The 24,166-nt window shown below is 39.0% G+C and overlaps 1 protein-coding gene across 2 annotated transcripts in view; it reads left to right on the top strand.

The window, feature by feature from the left end:
• Positions 1-24,166, top strand: part of LOC129732547 (ankyrin repeat domain-containing protein 29) — a 367,940-nt gene that overhangs the window by 28,548 nt on the left and 315,226 nt on the right. For both annotated transcript variants that reach the window (XM_055693512.1, XM_055693513.1), the window contains exon 3: positions 23,599-23,709. In XM_055693512.1, coding sequence (XP_055549487.1) covers positions 23,599-23,709 — 111 coding nt within the window. The remainder of the gene's footprint in view (positions 1-23,598; positions 23,710-24,166) is intronic.

Genomic DNA, 24,166 nt, shown 5'->3' with positions numbered 1-24,166 from the left:
AGAGAGGTATTACTGAAGTATACCGCCTTAGATCATTGATTTTATTGACCTGTATGGAGTGTTTTTCTAATCTTTTGTTAGAAATACATCGACATAAGACAGGCAGTCGTAGTTCTACGTCAACCTTGCAGTCGTGTCTCACACACAATCTCTTCAAATTTTTTATTCTCTGACCTCATTCTGAAGCGAGTCTTGATTAGTGATTTGTTCATTAGGCATATTCGTACCGACACAAACCGATATTCCTAATGATTCTTATTCTCTATCGTACATTGATCAGGAATTAATTGGCAACTTAACGTTACGATAAATATCCGCGTGAGTTGCTTTCTTGAAATCTGCAGTGAGAAGATCCACAAAATACGAATAACCATTTTAATCGATCATTTTTTATATGACTGAAAATTTGCACAGATGTTCTCGTGAAGTCATTTTGTGCTCTTAGTATTTTTTTGAATAATTTAACCCTCTAGTACTCAGTGGTGCCTTCAGACGGTCTTCAGTTGAACCTCTAAAAAGGTTCAATAAGAACCTAAAAAATGTTTATAAAGCTGCATAGGGATTTTTTCGAAGTCCGTCTAAAAACAAATCTGGGCACTAGAGGGTTAAGAGCTAGTTTGATCGCTGTGACTTTTTCGGCAAAGTTGCAAATATTTTTTTCTTTCTGAGAAAAAAAGCCTAAAAAACTAGTTGTTTTTTTTAAACAAAACAAATACAAATAAAAAAAAAATTAAGTTCATTACAACTTATTTTTTTAATTTTTATTATTTTATAAAGGCAGGCCCATATTTGAGGGGGGGCGAAGGGGGCAAATGCCCCGGGCCTCCCGATTCAAGGGGCCCCCAAATCCTTAGGCGACCTTTTTATTTTTTGCTCGTCACCTTTCAGGACGTTACCTCTAAATGTTTTTAGAAAAGAGGGCCTCACAAACAAATTTGCCCCGGGCCCCCCACCGTCTAAATCCGGCCCTGTATAAAGGCAAATGGTGAGCTGACCACGGATGGTTGTCCAATCATTCAAGAATGAGAAAAACAGTTAAAATTTACTATTCTTATTTTCAATGACTATAATGCAAGTCCAGCTTTTTTTATTTCTATTTCAAGCAGTAAAAGTGAAGTTGATGATTGGGAAATGTACTAACTGGGGAAATAGTTAATTAGAAATTTCGAAAAATATAGTCTAGCAGGTGCGACGCGAACCCACAACTTCTAATCTCCGGTCAGATGCGTTTCCGATTACAGCACCGCAAGACGTATAACTCGGCCCCGCTAAGTAGCTATTTTGTCATGCGTTTACTCAGTAAAGACTGAGTAGTAGAAACTTTACTCCCCTTTTCCAGTTTGTATTTTAAGCTTACAATTCATTTTAGATCATTCTCTTTTGGTTTTCCCAGTGTTGAAAACATACTTGTTGTGTTTGTCAACATGTTCACTTTTGCTTTTAAAACTGTTATCTTCTAAGACCTTTCAACAGGTTTTCTTCACGCCTTCAGTTTATTTGCTGCCCATTTTTTCGTTGGCTAACTTTTGCGTAATGTTGGATATCTCGAAAAATTTTTTTTGGTTTATTTATATTAATTATTCTGCATTTTTAAGTTGAAGTGACGTTCTTGAGTTCTCAACCATTTTTATTGAGTTAAATATTAAAATTATTTTTTGTTCCAGTCTAAAAATGTATTTTATTTAGCAACCGAATCTATTGTTGCTAATTATGAAGATGTTTTGTATGTTCTTGATTTAGTAGGTTTCGACGTGTATGTGTATGTAATGTTTTCAGTTCAATCCAATGCTTGGATGAGTTCGCTTGTTGACGTAGTTGAGCATCCAATTTAGAAAGTAAAATAATAAATCAAGTACACTGAAGTCGCTTTTTACGCGGGGGATACGTGCCGTGTAAAAAAACCTCGTAAATTCCGAAATCCGCGTAAAAACTGCGTAATTTCTGCAATCCGAGTGAAGAGAAACCGAAATCCGCGTAAAAAAATACCGCGTAAACTCCGGAATCCGCGTAAAAAAACCGCATAAATTCCGGAATCCGCATAAAAAAACCGCGTAAAAAGCGACCTTTTTTTCCTGTATGCCTGAAGGGCACTGTGGCGGGTCCCGGTTGCTGTGCACAAGTTACGGATTGCTCGTACTTATTGAGGGAGTAGAACTGTTTTGTTGTAAACCTGTATCCCAATTAGGTATAACATAGTTGGTGAAAGTTTCATCATGAATGACCTGCTTGGAATTAGAGCTCCACACTTGGTATGGAGTTAAAAGGTAGCTTCCTAAGAAGGTATACCTAGAAGAAGCAAGAGCTCCGCAAGAGCAAAGCAAATGCTCTGAACTCTCTGGTTCAGATTTGCAGAATCGACAGGTGTCGTTCAACACTACACCGATTTTCTTTAAATGATAAAAAGCGGGACAGTGTCCGGTAAGGAGTCCTGTGATTATCCGTAGTTCATTACGATTTTGAATAAGTAACTTTCTGGCGATTCCGAGGCTCGGAGAGATTAACTTTTTAGCTTGTCTACAACCCTGTACCTGTTGCCATTGGAATGCTATTTCTAGCATTTCCCAGGTCTTACCGAACAGAGTCCTGCAGGTCCAGATCGCCGAGGTCACTTTCCTAGCGGCATGATCCAGTTGTGCAGACCAGTTCAGTTTCTTGTCCAGAATAATTTCGAGGTATTTGACTTCATTGCCGAAGCCCAGTGATGGAGTGATGGAGATCTTCCTTCGTCTGCTGAATGGAATTAGGACTGTTTTTAAGGGATTAATGTTTAGACCCTCCTGTAGACACCATGACATGGTGGTATTCCGAACCGCTTGCATTCGGCTCGATAGAGGTGCGTTGTCTTTACCTCTGACGATGAGGACGATGTCATCAGAGTATCCAATAACCTCGTAACCAAGCTGTGAAATCTTGTTAAGAAGTGCGTCGACAACTAGTGACCAAAACAAGGACGAGAGAAACCCACCTTGCGGGCATCCCTTGATATCCGACAATTTCGTGTATCCAGCTCCTTGAAGTGTGGTCGTTTCCCTTATTGGAGAGAACCGTTTTAATTGAATGCAAGGCCCCTTCAATATCAAGAAAGGCACATAGCGCCGTCTCCTGATAACTCAGGGACTTTTCAATCAACGTCACTAAGCTGTGAAGAGCAGTTTCTGTTGACTTGCCGCTTTGATAGGCATGTTGGTTCCTATCCAGCGGGGTGTCTTTAAGAAACTCATCACGGATATATTTATTCATTATTTTCTGCATCGACTTGAGAAGTGATGAAGTCAGACTTATGGGTCTGAAAGTTTTAGGTAGGGTTTTATCATTTCTTCCAACTTTGAGGATAAACACTACCTTCACCCTCAGCCAGTTATCTAGAATATGGCCCAGGATAAAGCTGGCTCTGAAGAGGTTGATGAGTTCGGACATGATAGCTGCGGCCGATTTTTGTAGAAAGATGGGTAGTATGCCGGCTGGACCTGGAGACTTCATAAGGGTCGAGTGAGCTTAGAGCCCAACCTATTGAAGCTTCCGTGAACAGTCGACGGGCCAGCAGGATGGACTCCCGAGACGCCATATGTCTCGAATTGTCCCGCCGCGACCCATCACTATTCAGTTCTTCGGTCTCTGTCGATCCAGGAAAGTGGGTGTTCATAAGAACCTCGTCATAAGAACGTTTCCTTGGTAGTGAAAGTGAGGCATCCATCCTCTTTCCTCACTCGTCCTAAACCGTTAGTATGGTCTTTGGACATCGCCTTTTGGAGCCGCGTAGCTTCCGACAGAGTTTGGATTCTTCCACAGAAACTAACTTTGGATTTCCGTTTAGCCTTGCGTAGCTCGGCGTTGTGCTTAGTGAGGGACACTCTGTAGTCGTCCCAGTTAGACGTGACTTTTGCCCTGTTGAACAACCGTCCAGTTTCCCGACGAAGGTCACTGAGTTGATCATTCCACTAGGGTACGTCACGGCATACTGACCGCTGTGTTAGTAAAATAGAGCCCTCAGTGTATTCTCGTTTTTATCCAAAAGTACCGTGCGTCCTCATTGAAAGTCCATTTCCTGCTGAGTTTAGAAACTAATCACTTGTAGAAAAATCGACTTTTCAGTTAAATTTGAATCTTCCAAATGTCTCAAAACTTTTGAGTGTTTTATGGCATGTAGCAACTTAAAACTAAAAATATTCACACTTGTAGTGTATAAAGTAACGAACAAGTAATTCATTAAAATAAAACCTATTTGAAACCGAAACAAAAAAAAACACTTCAGTGCACAGTTGCGTCATGTACACCGCCACTTGCTGGCTGCAGCACCCAGACAGGCAGACAGGCCGGATTCCCTATACTATGTAGCGTGTAACTTTAATGCAGTTTACCCATTCAAGCGCGTCCTCCATGCAAGCCATGCTCAGCCAGACAATGAATGGATGCGGAACAAGTAGGAGCAGAAGTAGAGGAAGGCAAGTGCGAAAGCTACTATTCTATACAAAACCCCGGGGGATGTTCTGCGTATTAGTTAGTTTAAACTCTACCAGCCTGACCTGAATCGACGGTTATGTACTGTTCCGTTGAGTAATGTTTCGTAAATTTATCAGAAAAATAGTCCGAGTTTTTCGAATGGATCATCAGACCATCTGACCGTCGATGCATGTATACCGTTTCTGCAGCAAACGGAGAAAGGAGCGTGGAAAAAGTGCCTTACTTGGCCGGGTAACGTCTAAGAAGTCCCGCGTACACATACAGCCTTCCTGAATGCACGGCGCATCCCACAGTAAAAGTCGGCTGGTATGATAATCCGTTATAAGCGCGGGAAACCGGAGGCTCAAGAAAAAGCAGACCGGGGATGTGACCCAGTTAATGCACAAGCCTGCAGCGCGGTTTAGTTCTACTTTTGGTCTCGTTTCATTGCTCCGGGTTGCGTATATACATTTCGGCTCGAGTCTCGCTGTTACGCTGGCCAGAGAGAAGTCAAGCGCAATGTACATATAGCACTCAGTAGGAGGAGGATGCACATGCAGCTTTCGTTTATATACAACAGATAGATAGCAGTTTGTTTGTCAGCGCAGAATTTATTAGCGTTATCATGATGATCGTCACCTCAATTTTCACGGCGGTCCAGCTCCGACCGACCGACCGGCATTCCAAGGATCTTCACGTCAGAGCGCAGCGCTTGAAACAAAATAATACCGATGCAATCTGTCGGCTTTCAGCTGGTGTTAAGGTGAAACTGTAACGCGAGAAGATAAGCGAGAAGCCCAAAAGCTTGACAAATATTGACAGGAATGTTTACTTCTTTTTTCTTCTCTGCACTCTTCGCTTTCGCTGGCCGGTGCGGTGTGACGGTGACGGTGATGGTGGTGACGATGCCAACGGTTCACCGGTTGTCGACCGACGGCGATGTTGTCTACTTCGCGACTTTAATAAGTCAGTCATTGAGAGTGGCGGCCGACCGGAGGAGTTATGCAACGCACCGCAATGCAATGCAGTGAGTCGCGGGTTTTGGCCTGGCGGACCGGTTATTAGCGTTTTCGTTTAGCGTTGTCGGGCTGTAACAGTTATTTGCAATGAGGATTCTAGGTAATTTCACCGAACAAAGTCCACGGGTTGCAAATTGAAAAGAATTCTGGTGGAGGTAGAAATGCTTTTTTGAATGAGACGCTTTTTTGGTGCGCATGATGTTGACCAGAACCAGTGTAATCTGTTCTAAATATATCGTCAACAAAAAGCAATTTGGTTTCACCAGTTCATACCGATATCGGTAACGTTTTAAATTTATTAAACGCTTTTTACGCCCTCGTGCAGTGCAGCGCTTCGGGGCGGATTTCGTATCAGTAGGCAGGGCTTCCGCGGTTGCAGTAAACTTGACCGTAGAAAATGTGAGATGTCGAGGCACCATAAATATAAATATTTATCCAGACAACTTAAACCACTCTATTTCCGTCAGACGTAGACCCATTTCCGTCCTCGCTGGCCCCGTTCCGTTTCGCTAGTTAGGGACCCGGTTCCCCCCGAAAAAACTTTACCTCCTTACACGGGCGATGTGATGCTATTTTCGAGAGTATCTCAACTCTGTGAGACAGAAAGTTGTACAGCGGAACAGCAGCAGAAGCTATACAAAGGCGGTAAATATAAGATGAGAATGAAATTTCATATAAATCATTGGTCGGTTTTAAGATTTAAGTTAGTCGAACTGGCCCTCGTTTAAAGTTCTGCTGCTCTCGGGTGTAAACTGAACATTGAGTTATATCGCAATTAGTCTGAGATGAAATTCGTTTTTCATTTTTTGCTTCTGTCTGTTCATTTGATAATATTTATCTACACCGGATAGACATCATGCCGTAGAATAGGTATGCTCTTTTCAGTTTTGCTGTAGAGACGAAAATTTCCGAAAATGGTCCGGTGAAATATGATAAAATCGGAATGTGGCAGTCATGTGCCGTGTCGAGTACTCTTCTGGTAGCGGCCTGGACCAACCGAGACAGGATCTCCCGTCTGATTAAATAAACATTCAACTGTCACAGTAAACAAGCCAAACTACTTCACTTCGGAGCTTCTTGTTACTATCACCTAAGGGGTGAGGGGAAAAATGTTTATCTAAGCGAACAGCTTCAGCAGTATCCAGACCTCCATCGCATCCCTTTCCTCTAACTCGTGTAGAAACGGTAAAACTAAAACATCACCGTCGCTGTCGCGTCACCGTGGAAGGTCGATAGTGAATTTTTAATAATAAAATGTATATCATCGCCAGGAATCTGTCTGCTAATTCACGTGGAAACGTTCTAAGCATCAGTGGACTCGGATATCTTCCACTGGAATAGCGAAAGGGAATTTTACACCCTTGTCCACACTTCTTTCGTCCTGGCTGGCACTTACTGGACCATCTTCCTTGTTGGTCCGAGTTGAGCTGAACTATTGCTTCCGGCAAGAAACCGGTGGCAGTGGTCTGTCTGGTGGGTGACTGAGGTGAGGTGAATATATTTTTCTGCTCCTTTTTTCGGTTTTAAACACCGAGAACCCGGCGATGATGTGGAAATTTTGTTGGCGATTTAGTATTTCTGGGAAGCATGAATTCATGCATGGAATTTTCTGCTTCGGAAAGGTTTCTCGTCTGTTCGGGTGTCACATATTGGAAGTGTCGAAGCACTCACTGATGCGCTGGCGAAACATGTTTGCATTCTTAGTTTGGATATTTCAGATGGGAAATTTTTGGAATCTTATTTTTGTATTGAAGAGCAACTCCAATAAGATTTTTATGCGGTTTTAATGAAGATCAATTGCAGGGTATGAGCGCTCGAAGTCGCTCGTTAGCCTGAATGAACGAGAAGAACCGAAATCAATCGCAAAACAGTGCAGTACAAAGAACAAGAAAACGATACATTAGGAAGTGTTTTTCTAATTGAATGCTATGCTTCTTCGGAGCACCACTCACTTCGTGACACCCAGTAATTGACCGAGGTGCTGCACAAGCAAATATCAACTCTTTAAATCACTTCATCTATCGCTGCCATGCCAGCACGGAGGCAAGCGATAAAGATAGTGCCGCTCGAGTTGCAATTCGATTCAGTCCACCGCATTCTGACCGGGTGTCTTCGGAGCGCGAAATGAGCCGTGCTGGAAATGAAGATTAATTAGTTATCTTCTCGATTTTCTGCAGACCGCAAAACACAGTCGGAAGCACGAATCGATGATGAAAAACGACAGTGTACTACAGTGCGAATAAATACCAATTTAATACTCGTTTTAGCAAAAAGGTACTGAAAAAATGTGAAATAATACGTTTCCAAAAAATATTTTTCATTACTATTCATTTAACGTTCAGCGTCATCGCACACATTTAACACTACCACACCGGGAGCGGAGTTCGAACAAACCGATAATGGAAGCAGAGATAACAGCTACGAAGTCGACCACTTGGAAGGCGCGGCGATGCGCGCTTTGTCTTATGTGCAAGTGCATAAGAAAGTGAATTTTCAGGTGTGAAGTAATCACGAATAAATTTCCGTTTTACGTCCAAAACGATAGTTCAAAACAAAAGGAAAGAGATGATGATCATGATTATGATTACTCAATCCGCTTTGGTTACTGAACTGCAGAGTAAACAGTTAGCGATTAACGTGCACCGGGACCACAAAGAGATTACACGCAAATTGTGTGTTCTCGTGATTACAAACAAACAGCCAACTAGAGCAACACCCGCTTGATTTGTTTTCGTTTCTAGCATGTAGATTATCGAGGCGATAGAGTAAACGAAACACTTTGAGAGAGTTAAAGGTCATTATCCATCGTGTGTTGGTTTTTTGCCATCATCACATCAACTTATAAGTGACTTAAACTGGTTGAACCTCAAAAAATATGAAATTTTACTGAGTGACAACAACGTTTCAGAGAGATGTACCACCTTCAGAAACTCAAAAAAGAAGGAATCCGCGTCAAATCGTTGACAGCATTCTCTCAGAATTCAATGAAACTTTGTGGGTGTAAAACCATAGTACCCTACTCAATTTTGATTTTTTTCTGAAAGTTTCTCTGTCCTAATATTTGAAGGAGGCTGAGGTTTTTTTATTAAATCGAAATATCTGAATAATGACAAGAGTTGGAGAAAAGTTGTCAATAGATGACTTTTGGAAAAGTGTCTAAGCTTTTATAGAAAAATATTGACATAATTGAATTTGAGAACATACACTGATAAATAGAATTATTTTGAAAACAAATTAAAAAAGTTAAAGAGGTTGTGTAGAAGACACGACCGCAACGTTGACGTAGAATTACGATAGCCTGTCTCATGTCAATGTATTTCTGGCCATATGTCAGGCGATACATTCGATTGTCATTATTCAATTTGATTTTATAAAGCAAAAAGTTTTAGTCCTCAAATTTTTAAATGGCTGAACTTCGAAAATACTCATATATGGTAATTATCCACTTTGGGCTGTTTTATGTAAACTGAAACGTAAACTTGGAGCTGATTTGCCAGAAGTTGCGACCATGGATTTCTATATAGCGCCTGATGTTTACTTACGGCCTCTGGGCATAATCTCGATTGCGGAAATACCCTCATTAGGTGGTATTTAATCATTTTATGTTGATTCCAAGGAACCGGAAATCACCTTTTTGAATTTCAAAATGGCGTCTCAAGGGATTTTTGGTCGCTGAGCATCATCTCTATTTTGATATTATCTATCTTAGGTGGTATTCGGCCATTCTAACCAGTTTTCCCGAAACCGAAAGTCACCAGTCACCAACCGCGGCCAGAGTCGATTTTCGGGCCATTGATGTCCCTTGTTTGGCCTTGTTTTCAGTTCTGATTGGTCGAAATTTGCGTGCAACACTAGGTTCTACATTTGTCAGTAGTACAATAGCGAGCATCACAAAATCACAATTTTCCGCATTTCGATGAATGCTTGGCTAATTTTCCAATCGGTTGCTCTAAAAATGGAGGAGATCGGTTGAAAACCAACTGGTTTTTTGAGCATTTGAAAGTGTACAATTTTTGTGACGCTCTCGATGTTTTCGATTTCTAATTTGCGCCCCTATAATGTTGCCGTAAAACGTAATTCTACGTAAAAAAAAAAAAATCGGTCATGCCAGAATTTTTCCAAAATGAGTTTTTGAGATAGACAATTTAGTTGCCTATAATTCTTTTTCCGATAAGTCAACTCTTTAGAAAATTTATTTTTTCAAAAATCAAAAAGTGTAAAACTGTAAAAGTCAAAATAAAGTTACAATACAATAGGTATAGGAAGTCCAGGAAAGGTGAAAAGATAGTTTGTTCACGTGCTGATAGCAAAGAAACTTGAAATTTGTAAGGGGCCGTTCCTAAACCACGTGGTCATATTTTGATCACTTTGTATACCCCCGTACACCCCAGTGGTCTTTCGTGGTGTTTTGCCCCCCCCCCCCTTGCGAATTTAACCACGTGGTCTTTTCATTTGTCAAGCGCCAAAAATTCGCTTAAATTTTTTACATTTCTATTATTGAACTTCCAGTACATTCTAAATTTCTAAAATGCAAAAACTTCATTCTTGACTTGGTGGCAACAAATAAATTATAAGTCAGGAAAAATGACCACGTGGTCATTTCGTTAACCCTCCCACCCCCGTGCGTGGTTTTTCGTGGTCTTTTTACAAACCCCCCCGTCCCCCTCTTAATGACCACGTGGTTTAGGAACGGTCCCTAAGTAGTATAGAAAACTATAGGTAAAAACTAAACCTAATCACAATAAATACATGCAGTTGAGCTGCATCTAACAAATCCGCTGCAAAAACGAGTTTCTTGAACGAACAATAGTTGTGGGGTGGCGTGATATACTCACAACCAACCCAACTGTCTAGATTAAATCCTAGCCGACCTTCCATGGAAGTAAAAGCCGTTGGCGCCGCACTGTGTAAAACAAGTTTTTCTGTATTTTTTCCTCATTTTCGGCAATATGAAAAACAAGAAGTTCTACGTTATTCTGCTATGGCACTATTACTGAACTAAAAAAAAAGGTATTGACTACTACTAAACCAAAAATCAGCTGCTACTAGTTGCGACTTACCCAGTAATTCGAGTTTTCGTATCGACTGTTTCATGTTAGTAATCGTTAATCTGCAGTGTTCGTATCGATGTTTTTCCTACAATAGGCTTTGCTGGATGCCGGTGTATACAGGGGTCTTTCAAAACTGACGTATGAAGACCCCTCGGAAATAATTTTTATTACTAAGGAACAGTTTATTATTAGATGAACAGTGTTTTAAACAAAAGTAAGCATTTAGTATCCATGTTGAATGGAATAAAATTAAACAAGAAAGGGAACATGACCAATTATTCTTCAATTGAACAATATTCGTATTTGAAATATTTTGTCACAAACAATAACATTGAAATTAAACTTTATATTCTTTCTCAAAAATAATGACACATCATAGGGTGACGAAAAAACTATACAAAATCAACTATATGCTGTCAATAATTCATTTCATGATGACTCGAAAGTTCAAATATATCTGAAATTGGAACATATGTATTTGAGTCCCAGTTATAATTAGGTACTGAAATTTTGGGTTCATGAATAATAAAAATAATTTTATCTCGTTGACGGTTAGAACAGTTGTAATTTGTCCGACAACTTTATGTCAATTGTTGATATAAACAAGTTTCCCGAAGAAAAAAATGGCTAGCACCATTTATTCGGAAAATAGGAAAAAAAATTAAAGCTGCCTGAATACATTTTTCAAAAAGAATTTTTCATGGTGAACAACATTGCCGAAGACATGAACACTGTGGAAACAACTGTTAAGGAGTTATGAGGTTTTGTCGCACTAACGGACCAATTTGCCAAAGCTGTGAAGTCATAAAGTCAAAGTCTTGAAGTCTTTATGTCCTCAAGTCCTCAAATCATCAAGTCCTCATGTTCTCAAGTCCTGAAGTCCTCAAGTCCTAAAGTTCTCAAGTCCTAAAGTTCTTAACTCCTGAAATTTTCAAGTTGCACGTCCTTAACTTCTCAACTCCTCAAGTCCTCAAACCCTCAATTTATAAAGTCCTAAAGTCCTGAAATTCTCAAGTCCTGATTTCCTGAAGTCCTCAAGTCTGGAAATTTTCCAGTTCTCACGTCCTCAAGTCTCAAGTAGTCCTCAAGCCCTTAAGTATAAAGTCCCAAAGTCCTACAGTTCGCAAGTTCTGTAGCTCGGAAATCCTCAAGTCCTCACTCCTCAATTTCCGAAGTTCTCGAACTTCAAGTCCTCTAGCTCAAGTTATGTTTTCAAGTCCTGAAGTCCTCACGACCTCAAATCCTTTAGTTCTCAAGTCCTTGAATCCTCAAGCCCCAATGTTATAAAGTTCTAAAGTTCTCAAGTGCTGAAGTCCTGCAATCCTCAAGTTTTCTAGCCCTTAAATTATAAAATCCCAAAGTTCTCAGGTACTGAAGTCCACAAATTCTTGAAGTTCTTGAGTCCTGAAGTTCTTAAGTCCTGAAGTTCTTATGTCCTGAAGTTCTTAAGTTCTGAAGTTCTTAAGTCCTGAAGTTCTTATGTCCTGAAGTTCTTAAGTCCTGAAGTTCCTAAGTCCTGAAGTTCTTAAGTCCTAACTCTTAACTCAAAAAGTTAAAAGTCAGAAAGTTAATAGAAAAATCAAGTAGTATATGCCAAAAAGTAAAACAATCAAAACATCGAAAAGCCAACACATTTCGAAAGTCAAAAAGTTGGATAGTAAAAACATTGCACAATCAATAAGTAAATAAAACATAATTTAAAAAGTCAAGAAGTCCAAGTATAAAAAAATTGAAAAAATGGCCATAATTGAAAATTTTAATGTAAAAGAAGGCGAAAAGTTTCAAAGTCAAATAGTTTAACAGTCAACAAATCCTACAGTGAATAGGTTAAAAAGCTGAAATGTCAAACAGTAGAACAAATAAAACGTGTGAAAGTGTGAAATAAAAACAAATGTAAAAGTTTTACAATCAAGAAGTAAAAGGGTCGAAAAATATAAGAATAAAAGTAAAGGCAAATTTGAAAAAGTCATAAAAAAGTAAAAAACATAAAAAAGTCAAAACATCAAGAAGTGAAAACGTCAAAAAGTCAACAAATTTTGAAAGTAGAAAAAGAAAATATAAAAAATATACTTTTCCTTCAGAAATTTGAGTGATCAAAATAACGAGCAGGCAAAAAGTTGAAAACTCAAAGAGTTAAACAATCAAATAGTCAAAAAAAAAAGTTAAGTAAAAATAATAAAAAAATCAAAAAATTAGACAAAAACAAGAGTATAAAAATATAAATAACTTCTCAGCTGGTCTCGAGGTACGATGTTGGTCCATCAAGTCGGACGTCGTAAGCTCGAGTTCCGGTTCGGGAGTAGACTGTTTGAGTCAGTAGGTTCACTCGTACTACGCGATTGTTATGTACCTACACTAAACAGCCGGCTGTGGACTCTGAGTCAAATAAACGGATTTTAAACGGAACTAATTCTGGATAGGAAGAAGAAAAAAGTAAGCGAACTAATTCTGGATAGGATGCTACAAACGTCAAAAATGGCAACAACGTCAAAAAAGTGAAAAGTTTTAAAATTTTCAAAAACGTGTTAGTGTCGAAAAGTTACCTGATAGAGGTGGAAGTTGGTCCAAATATCGAACGATAAATGCGAAATATGTATCTGCGATTGTTCAATGAAAATGGTCATTCATGAAAGTTTCGTCAATTTCGCCAACAAATTTAAAATAACTTCCCTAAACCAATAACCTTATTTTTCATACCTCGCTGCCGTAAGACTGGGATAACACCGTGTGAAGCAGTGATGTAAGGATAATTTCAAGCGTAAAAAATATAGTTAAGTATTAGCATACGAACGTCCTTTGAATGAACGCGCTGTTTCTTGCAGCACTCGCGTCTCTTTACACTGACTTCGTAAACTCTGTTTGCCTATTAGATGCAGTTTCTTTAGAATATTCCCCATATATAATGTGGGGGATGTCGTTGAAGGAATCTATTGCCGTACGCAATAGTCACCTACGGCAATGCTAACACTCCGTGGAAAACACTCCAAACCCGGTATAATAAATTACCATAACATGCAAATTGCTCTTTCTCTCTCTGGCTCATTCGCGCCAGACTGCAGCAGAATCTGGGCTGTAGGCTGCCTGCAGCACCGCAATCAGCCATTTATAATGAATCATAATTGCATTGTCAATAGATGTCAGCTCAAGATGAAGGTGGTTCTTCCTCAGTTGCTTGCCTCTGCACTGCACGGCACGGCTCGTGAGTCTTTATGAGTGTTGTTTTTTTTTCACTGCGTCTGTCTGTGATTACGCAGAAATAATTTAAATTTCTACATTTAGCTGCACTCTGCCTAATGAATGTATCAGCTAAACGCATACACCTCGATCGAGGTGCCAGAAGGGAAAAGTTCTTTCATTGGATGGATGGATGGATAGACTGCCAGACTGGGAGGCGAGGACGATTTCCCACTTTCTGACGTGTGTGCGGACGTGTTACTTGCTTGCTAATTTATTATTTGTTAATTCGATGTTTGATGGAGTTGAGCCATTCTTCGACGGCGGAAGTTTTTCGCCGAATGATGTCTGTACGTACAGCGCTGTTTTAAACAAGCGATAAAACCGACCGCGAATGGTGTCTGCAAACCGGAATGGGAAGTAGGAAGCCAGCACCCAGCCCGCTAAGGGTGCGAAGTACGAAAAAGGGTGCTCATACTTGGGGAGTGATGGAGGGTAAAAGTTAGAATTGGGTTTTAAACCAATTCCTTTCATAACGATTTCCGAATTTTGTTTGTAGCCTGGCAATTTCCTATTTCATCATTTTTTGTCTCTTAACAAAGTTGTTTCAGGTAATTTACTTCAACAAAAATTTGAATTTGTTATGTTTGCCCCACGCCACTCTGCCATCTTTGGTGGGCTAAATTTAAACTCTGCAAGTAATGAGCTGATGATTTCCAGCGGTTAGATTGTTGCTGGCCATGTTGGCTAAGGCCGGGCGGGTAATTTTATGCTATTACCAAGGTTAATTTGTTGCTACAATTAAAGGTCACGCGAAGAGATTGTAGCGCGCCAGTCTGCTTACACACGATTTACTGACTTTGTGGTGTATATTTGCAAACATTCAATGACACGTACACATACACACAGACACCCGTTTATTGCCGGTTTGGTGGCCGTGCCAGTTAAGGCCAAATCAAATACAGGGGTGGGTAATTCGTGTGCACCGTGAAAAAGGACACGCATAGTAATATGTAGATACTATAGACATCGCAAGGAACTCAACTGTTTGTTTGAAATTAATATGATTCGGAAGTCATAGCACGATTATACACGCTAGCAATGTTAATGGATTATCAGATAAAGTAGCTTCAGTAGCAGGCAATTATCAAAAATACAAACTTTTTTAAATTCTGCACATTATCACATCATCGTGTTTTTCTGTTTTTTTTGCTTCCTTACAATGTTATACTGGCTTGATACAACAATTCAAACGGACTTATCTATTTCGAACAATGTGTAATTAGAGGTGTTGGTGCAGTAAACAGTAGCTTGTTTGTATGTTTTGTGTTGCCTACCTTGTACGCTTTCAACTTAGACACATTTGTTTCTTTGATTTCCTAATCGACAAGTTTATAAAATGCTACACATGATCGTGTGCATAGTTTTTGTTTTGAAGGTGGTTTTACCGAAGTAAATTTAAAGACACGTTAATAAACTAAATATCTCAAACTGATTTTTAGCATCGTAGGTAGGTATATGCTCTTTCAATTTGATAGACATGGCCAAACTTCGAGCGAACTAGCAGCATGATAAAGCATTCAGGTGTCTTCGAGGTTTATCGGGTTTCATCTAGGTCTATTACATACCGCTGCTCTTTTTAGATTTGAATTTCAGACACATCAACTTCTCTGTTTTTTGACGTAGAACTACGTTTTTTGCTGGCTTTTCTTAAAAGATTGAATAGTATACATAGTTAGCCGTAGCGCAGTGGATTGCGTCAGTATTAGCTGGCTTTCCAAATTTGCTTTCGGCTTAAACAAATTACTCGCCGGTTGATCGCACATATTGCAGCAGTAGCGTGGTAGCAGTAAACTTTTCGATACGCTGGTTAAGGGCTTCGAACTTCTTCCCCGCGATGAAGTTTTGCTTTATTTTGGCTAAAACACATCCTGTGCTGGATACTAGCAATCAAATTCTGTCGTGGTCTTTTAATTTAATGACTTTACAGAAATAACTTGAAGGCGATTCAATCAATCAGCATGGACAGAATTTCGTCGTTGCTCTGTTGCAACACGATACAACACGCAACAGCGAGCAAAATAAATCGCTTGATGTTCCAAGACGCAACACGATACGGGTTGAATCGTTGCGTGTGTGAGAGCACCACCGGTGTTTCTCTGCTGGATACAAAAATTAAATGCAAATTGTGGAATCATTCCCCTAAAGAAGATGAAGGAATGTCGTGGAAACTTAGCAAAAAGGCGGGGCCTATTTCATAGCACCCTTCGGCTATAGAAGAGTGTTTCCTAGTAAAATTAGTTACATTTTTTAAGGGGAAAGAGAGCCGGACGGACAGCTCAACATTGACAGTAATGTAGCGAGCTGTGACAGTAGGAGCAGCGGGTTGTGCTAGCATCAGCTGGCTTTCCGGATTTGCTTTCGGCTTCAACAAATCACTTGCCCGGTTGTCTCAGCAGCAACCCGGTTCTTACCAGTGTGTGTTGTCAGAGTGCCTTTATCCCCCCACTGTTTGAACAACACCAAGGTTGCAATCAACATATCAGATTTTGAACAGCACAATACCTTTCATAAGGCAAAAAAAAAAATAAAAAAAGGCAAATAAGCAAGTAATTGAAGTTTAATAATTCTTCGTGTAAAACTACTGTTTTATGTCCCTTTTTAAATGCTAATAGGTTTATTTTTAACAAATTTTCTTCATTTTTGCAGCAATCGATCGAAAAATTACACACACATCCGTCCAAATGCAGTAAAAATATTGTTTGAATAACTATTGTAGGTACTATTGATGATTGTTATGCCACAGCTTAGCGCAGCAGCAGCGGGTTGCGCCAGTATCAGCTGGTTTTCCGAATTTACCGAAAGGCTTAAACAAATCACTTACCGGCTGGTCACGTGCCTCAACAGCAGCAGCAAATGTTTCGATTTACCGGTTGAGGGTTTCAGCGAAAATCTTATAATAATTTTCGAAATTCGTCATGTCGGTCATGTCGTTTTTTTTTCGTGGAAGGTACGTGTAACAAATAAGTTTGCGTTTTTCACCTTTTTCAAATTGAAGCAATCTCTCGATATGAATCTCAATGTTTTCAGTTTTTTATTCATAGCGTTCAGGAACTCCCAGTGGTATGAATGACCTTTTGAGATCCTTTGGAGTATCAAAATAAAATCAAAATACTTCATGATTGTGGAAGAAAATGCAAAACTTCGTTTCGTTGAATGTAGATGAATTGGCGCAGTCGAATAACTTGTCGAAAGATTCGCTATATGCAGCCGTATTTAAACAATCCAATGGTAGTTTTTTAAGGCTCACGTAGGCTTTTAATCCTGCAGTTACGGACGCACTAAGTGTTTGTGCTGCCAAACTCACATTCATCTCAGTGTACGGGGCCAACTGCACATGATTTACTGTCAATTTTGGAACCATTCGTGGGAAACATTTGATATCCTCATTATATAAATCAATAATGTGCTGGAAACGGCAAATTCTTCCATCCAGCACTGCGTTATGTCTCAGTAAGTTGTTAAGAGATGATTCTGCTAGATGAGGCGCGTCGAAGGCACACTATTCTATAGTGATACCGAAAAGCTTGAAAAGGGAACGGTTGGTCGAATTTTAAACGCAAACTAGTAGCTCCGAAATGAGCCCAGTATCAGCTATCAGCTGTAAAGCCTTGTTCAAGATGTTCTTCAAACGCTCTGTGGTTAAAGAACTAGTATTGAGAAAAAAAACCGATGGCTTGTTTGAATCCTGATTTAATCGATTTCACCATGTGCTGTGTCAGCGCTGTGATGGCTCTTTGGTTTATGTTAACACATTATTTTCTTACTTTCGTGGTAAACCCCATGAAATAGTCAGGATCAGAATAGCCACATATGTCAGGCGTTGTGATATGATCATTTCGTCAAAGAAGACGGTGACAAGCTTTTCATTTTCGGGCAAACCAGCTACTTTGAAGTTTTAAAGTTTCAGAACCGTTGTAGTAAATCCTTTGATTTTTAATCTGGAAAACCATCGCTTAATTGTCTCAACAGAAGGTATTGTTAAAAACTTCCTCATCTGTCGATAGGCCTTACTGGAACAATAGTGCAGTATAACAGCCATCTGTGAGAGATGACGATTGTGATTTCAATTTCGCTTTCAGTTCCATGAATTCTTTTTTGAGGACTTTTATTTGCGCTTTCGAAGCCCATTTTTGTTTTTGTTTCTGCCGGAGCTTTATTTTAATTGTTCGGTTCTCTTTCTCAACGCTTATCAATCGTTCCATACATTCCGTGAGATTTTCCACTTTCACACAGTAATTGTGGTCATTTTCAATAGCGAAATTTGTTGAGGGACGGTTTAAAGTACCTAATTGGAACGGAATATCACTTTGTTGGACAACATAGCTTACCTCCGTCTCATTAATGTTCTTTGAAATATTTTCTGAAGCTGTGACATCCAGTTGATGATCATTGTCACTTTTTTTTAGGATAGATCGAAGGACGAGCGGGTGGGAGCAGACTACAAGCAGGTGTTTTTGAATTATTGATATTTCAGATTTTCGGTTTAAATAACTAACCCATGACTTTTATAGTTCGGATTATAAAAATCTGAATCTTGGAAATGTAGGGAGCAAATTAGCCTATTTTTGCTAAGTATTGGGTTGCGACAAAACGATGACCAAGAATCCACTTCTCTAAAAAAAGTTTGAAATAGCTTCTTTAGTTGAAACCAAAATATTAAAGTTTTTACCTGTTGGCGGCATGAAACCGGAAAAAAGATATACTGGACGGACCTTCTTTTGAACTTGAATATCCCGAAACTGCACAAAACGATCGCCCCATTTCTACAACTCAATTTTCAACGACTTAATATAAGCACTTCAAATTGTTTTGGTATGAGAAAAAACAAGACAAGATACACGCTTCAGAGAAACACTGAGTTTTACATTTACGTTCAACACCACAGTATGCACTAAGAAAAATACATTGACAACAATGGTAGTTGGGGACAATTTTAATTTGTTGTTGACTTTCTCTTGTATGTTGGAAATGCCAGCAGGAATAAGAAAGGAGAAATCTTCTAGAATAATTATCTCTCAAAAAAACACGAACCTGTCACTTAACTAAGGTGAACATTACTTTACTGTAATAAACGCAACCCGGTTTTAGTATCGAATAAATATCAAATTTATAGCTTCTATGTAATGGAGAAAATAAACTTACATTGAATCCCGCTCAGTTTTATCACAAAATCCGATCATTTGACATTTCTCCGTACTTTGAATAGATTTTGAGCTCTATCCGTACTAAAAATATGGGATTTTAGGCTCTTTTTCATCATAATTATTTTATAGCTTAGCTTACCTCGATGTAGGTGGTATATAGGTGACCGCACTTTTAACAATCTTTTATTATCAATAACTAATTTATGTTACCGGGAATAACAACGAATGGCCAGGTTGTACTGAGGTTTCAGCCCGCAACCTTCCGCTCTGTACCAGTTAGTAGAAAATACACGGCTAGTTTGTGCTTGGTTAAGCATTGAATGTCAAATATTGAATACATCCGCAACGAATAATCTTCTAGAGCTAATGATTCAAAATAAATTACTAGAACTTTATTAACCTCAATAATGAACTTTGAGTATTTTATGCGAACAATATATCTGCATGCTTTTTCCTGCGTACTCGAATATTGTTGCATATACTTTCACAGCTCCCTAAGGGATTTTATTAGCGCGTCAGTAGAGTGAGGTAATGAATTTTTTGCCGACTAGCCGAATTTACAAGTCACCTGTTTTGTCATTAGAAGCGCCACTTGGTTTATCTTCACAATAATAAGGGATCCACAAGACAGTTGCGATCAGCTGATTTCTCGCTAAACATGTGAAAAGGGCCCATGTGCCATATGTAAACAAGCCACAATTTCACGTTTTTCAATGAATACAAACTTAATCTACCCGTACAAATAAGATTGTTTGATTAAGAGTAAATTCTTTTATAATTAAATCTTATTGGTAAGGCTAGATTTCGCCGAGTCCACTTCACAATAATATGTGCATTTTTTTCAGTGTACCCATTAGGGTAATATCATTGGCAAAAGTTACTCTTTCTCGCATGTCGTGTAGAACAAAATCAGAAGTGGCGCACCTAGCGGTCGAAAAGGTGACTAACGCTTCTGTCATTACCAATTTGTCTTCATAATTTCACGTAAGTGAACTATATTGGTATTTGAGATATTTGGTTTCAGCCTTCTTCCCCGCGAATACGCTTTAATATCACAATCAGCATATTTTTGCGACGGTAAAAGTTGAATTCAAAAGCATCAATTTTATTTAGTTTTGTAGCTTTCAACCAATCACAAGTTCGCTTTCCTTTCGGTTGTTTTCTGCTGCTTACTAGCTCACTATAAATAGAGGAAGTACAAAAACTACTCACTGAATTCGCTTTGGCGGCTATGCTGCGCGGCGCAGACAGAACGTTGTGATGTGTACTACTCGATGGTCAGACCGCGTCAGATGTAATGATATCATTTCCAAATGCTGACAGCACAGACAAACAGACGTACCACTCCATACAAAATTCTAAAAAAAATGGTGGTTCCGTCTAATTTGTGCGACACCTACCGGATATATTCAGCAAAAGATAAACTTTCAGCCTTTCTGCTGTTTTTGGCAGCACGGCGCGACAACTGTCAACTAAGTTCAAAGGGAAAAAGCACATTAGCATTAGCACCATTCGATCCACGAAAATAAATATCGTGGTACGTCTGTTTGTTTGTGCTTACAGGACTCACTGGATTTCGAACACCAACATCTCGATCGACAGCAAATACACTGCCCAAGACTTTGCTGTAATAATTGGAATATCTTTACAATACTAAACTTGTTAAAATTGATATGAAAACTGTTCATATTCAACTAATCACAAGCCAGCTTCCCCTTCGCTTACTCTCGGCTGGTTGCTGGCTTACTTCAACCCTAGAAAGATAGTCTGCGTCAATTTGACTCCTAGCTGTTAGTGACATTGCTCTCTTCTTTTTCAATCAGTGTGAAAACGTTCTCGAAATTTTTCAAAATTCCATATCGTTGTCCTTCGATTTTCAAATGAAGGAATAAAAATCGCTCTAAATCGCTTGAATGACAGCTGGTACATGGGTGAACGGTCATTGAAGCGATTTCGAGCAGATTTCGAGCAGTTTTGATTCGTGATATGAAAACCGATGGACTATGTTATAAAAGTGTTGAAAATCACGCTATGCTTAGAAAATGCAGCTTTTGCAGATGATATAAAAAATTGGAATAGCTCACTATATAATTTCAAACAAAAACTTGCATTTTTAGTGATTCAAAATTTATGCATCAATTCTTTGAGTAAGCTGTGTCGAGCAGGTTGAGCGTTACGATGTGTACTTCTCGCTAGTTAGACCGTATCACGTATCATTATTTTAAAATCGTTTTATCTTTTTGCCACGAAACGGTTTTTGACAACAATCTCCAAAATTATTAGCAAGTTGCGATGAACATGACTATTGTGCATCTGCAGCGGAATACAGTTTCGGTTGATTGTATATAACAGCCATATATTTCCAACTGCAGTCTTGCCGTGAAATATAAACGTGAAAGTATTTTATTACAGTCATACCTCGATATAAGGCAACCTCGATATAACGTAACTTTTACCTCGATGTAACGTAACTTTGAAAATGTATTGGAATTGAAAATAAGTGATACAGCAACCGTTTTCGGGGTATAAATTGCTTCAAAAAAGTGTTTGTAGCAAGTTTTAAAATTGATGAAACTAATGCGAAAATTGTCCTAAATGGGCATAAAAAAGGTTTAAAAATACTAATAGGTGATGGAAAATAAGTTTTCACGCATCCTTCAGTAACAATTCACAGTCTTGCATCAATTAGAAAAAAATTTTTTTTTGCTTGTTGAAATTTTCTCTAAATGGGCATAAGAAATTTTAAAAAATACTGATAGGTGATGGGAAATAGGTTTTCGCGCATCTTTGAGTAACCGTCAACAGTCTTGCATCAATTAAAAAAAATTATTTTTTGCTTGTTGAAAATTGTCCTAAATGGGCATAAGAATGATTTAAAATAACTGATAGGTGATGGGAATTGAGTTTTCACGCATCTTTGAGTAACCTGTGTATCAATTGAAAAAAAAAATTTTTTTTTGCTTCTGATAATATTTTTAAATGGGCATAAGAAAGGTTTAAAAATACTGATAGGTGATGGAAAATGTGTTTTCGCGCATATTTGAGCAACCATTAACATTCTTGCATGAATTAAAAAAAAAATTTTTTTTTGCTTCGATATAACGTAACTCGATATAACGTAACGAAAATAAAAATAAAGTTGCCTTATATCAAGGTATGACTGTATTCTCATTTAATAGTCTCCCAGCATTTATTCAATGAAGAGTTTCCTGATTTGAGCAAGTAATAGTAGACTATAGGGCTCATTATTGAAGCACTCCAAACAATGCATTTGTTAGTGCGTAGTTCTACGTCGATTATGCGGTAGTGTCTTGGATACAACCTCATACTTTGTTTTGTGAATTTTGATTCGTTTTTGTGGCATTAACTTAATCGTATTTGGTCATTGTTTAACATTAACCCCTCAGAAATGTAGAAATTTGCTGTGCAGTGCTGTTAATGCAAGAAACTGACCGGCGCCGTTATAGGTCTATAAAATATTGGGTCATTGAACACTGCAGAAATGATCTCTCCTAGTCGTTCTTTCAGTTGATTCATTGTGCATCTTGTTACAAATCACTTGTTTCTTGCTGCTTTTTTTACTCACCAGTCCTGGGCGGATTTTAACCCACCTTTTGCGTTCGTTGGTCAGTGAGCGAAATTCACAAAACGTATACTATGGAGCGAAAACAAGTCAAAAGGACTCACAATTGATTTAACAAAAAACAACTTGAAAATTACGAGACCATACAATAATTTTATTCTCAAGAAGAAAGAGTTAGTAGGGATGATTTTAGTTGCGCTTATCTTTTCACGGTAGAACGTCCGTCAGGAACTCCCCTCGCTGAGGGTGTAGATACTGATTGGGCAGCAGCTTTGCTGTTTTGAAGATGCGGTTGTTTCGCAGGTCGGATCCGATTTTCTGGCCGGCTGGGCGTAACACTGCTGTACAGTATAGTTGGTATCGACTTAAGCAAAACGGGTTCAACTAGCCTTTCACTATGGCCGCGGTTTTCAACTACGCGCCAAAAGATGCGTACAAAATGGCCTTCCAGTTTGGCCACAACGGGTCTCACCTCGAGCGTTATTGCTCCAAAACTTCCGAAACACAGCCTTAAACGCGCGACTGTACTTCTCCGGGTTATTGTCGAAAATTCTCCCGCATATTGCTATCCGACCCTTTTATTGACACTCTGTCCGCCTTCCATCGTAGACCCTCCCAGCCGCGTAGCGCACCGGCCCGTTGTTTGTACCCAAAGGATTTTATTGTGACCGTCAAAGAGTTCACAGTCTTCAGTGGCTCGGATCCATCACGGAGTAGTAACCATTGTTATGCACAGTCTGCACTAAGCACTAGGCTTTACAAATGTACCTTTCACCACTAGGTAGGAAATATCCGTTTTTTCTTATTTTTGGGATATAAAATATAAAATTTAGGTACCAATGAATTGAACTTTCGGAAATTGTTTCAGGTTTTCAAGCGATCGAAAATGATGGGTTATATGCTTTCTTATTGTTTTTTTTTTCTGAATTTAGGCTCTGGATATTCCCGATTGTTTACACAACTATTTTATCTGTTTAAGCAAACCGAAAACTTTATTGACAGCATCCTTCAAAAGTTCAACAATTTTCTGTCAACGCTCTTTCATATATTTCTTAGCACCTGCCTAAATTGTTTGTAAGTTTAACTCAGATTTTCCTTCCACTTTCCTGTTTTTGTCTTTGCAGAAGGAAACCCTATCAGATGTACAGCTGCACTTGGCTGCATTACGCGGAGACGAAATGCTGTTGAAACGAGTGCTGGACAGTGGTAAAGTGCACGTGGATTGCCGGGATGAGGTGAGTTAGAATTCCATTTAAAGTCAAGCTACCTTCCGGTGGAAGGGCAACCGGGTGGTGTTACGATCCGAAATGCACCATTTAGAGTGGGATTAGCGTAAATTAATCGCTGTTTTTTTAGGTGTGCGTGTGTGTTTTGGTAAAAGCCTCTGCTGTGTGATTATCAATCAAGTTGTTAAAGCCGCTGGTTGTTGGTTGTTAGCTGTTTGTCGAATGTAACGGAAATGTTTTGAAATTTTCTGTCCGATGTGATAATACTACCCCACAAAGCACTTTATTTCTATCAGTTGCCGATGTTTTACGTTATTTTTTCTGTGTAATTCCATTTCAGCCAAAGGTTTGGGCTTCCCCATTGTACGGTACCCCAAATGACATCAAATAAATCGGAGTTTTCCCACAGCAAATGGTACAGTTCACTGTGACATTGTTTCAACCTTTTCCGTCCCTCCTTTGTGCG

The sequence above is a fragment of the Wyeomyia smithii genome, chromosome 3 (assembly GCF_029784165.1).
Source record: "Wyeomyia smithii strain HCP4-BCI-WySm-NY-G18 chromosome 3, ASM2978416v1, whole genome shotgun sequence".
Taxonomy (NCBI): domain Eukaryota; kingdom Metazoa; phylum Arthropoda; class Insecta; order Diptera; family Culicidae; genus Wyeomyia; species Wyeomyia smithii.
Note: the sequence above shows the minus strand (reverse complement) of the source record. Positions and strands in the feature narration are given on the sequence as shown.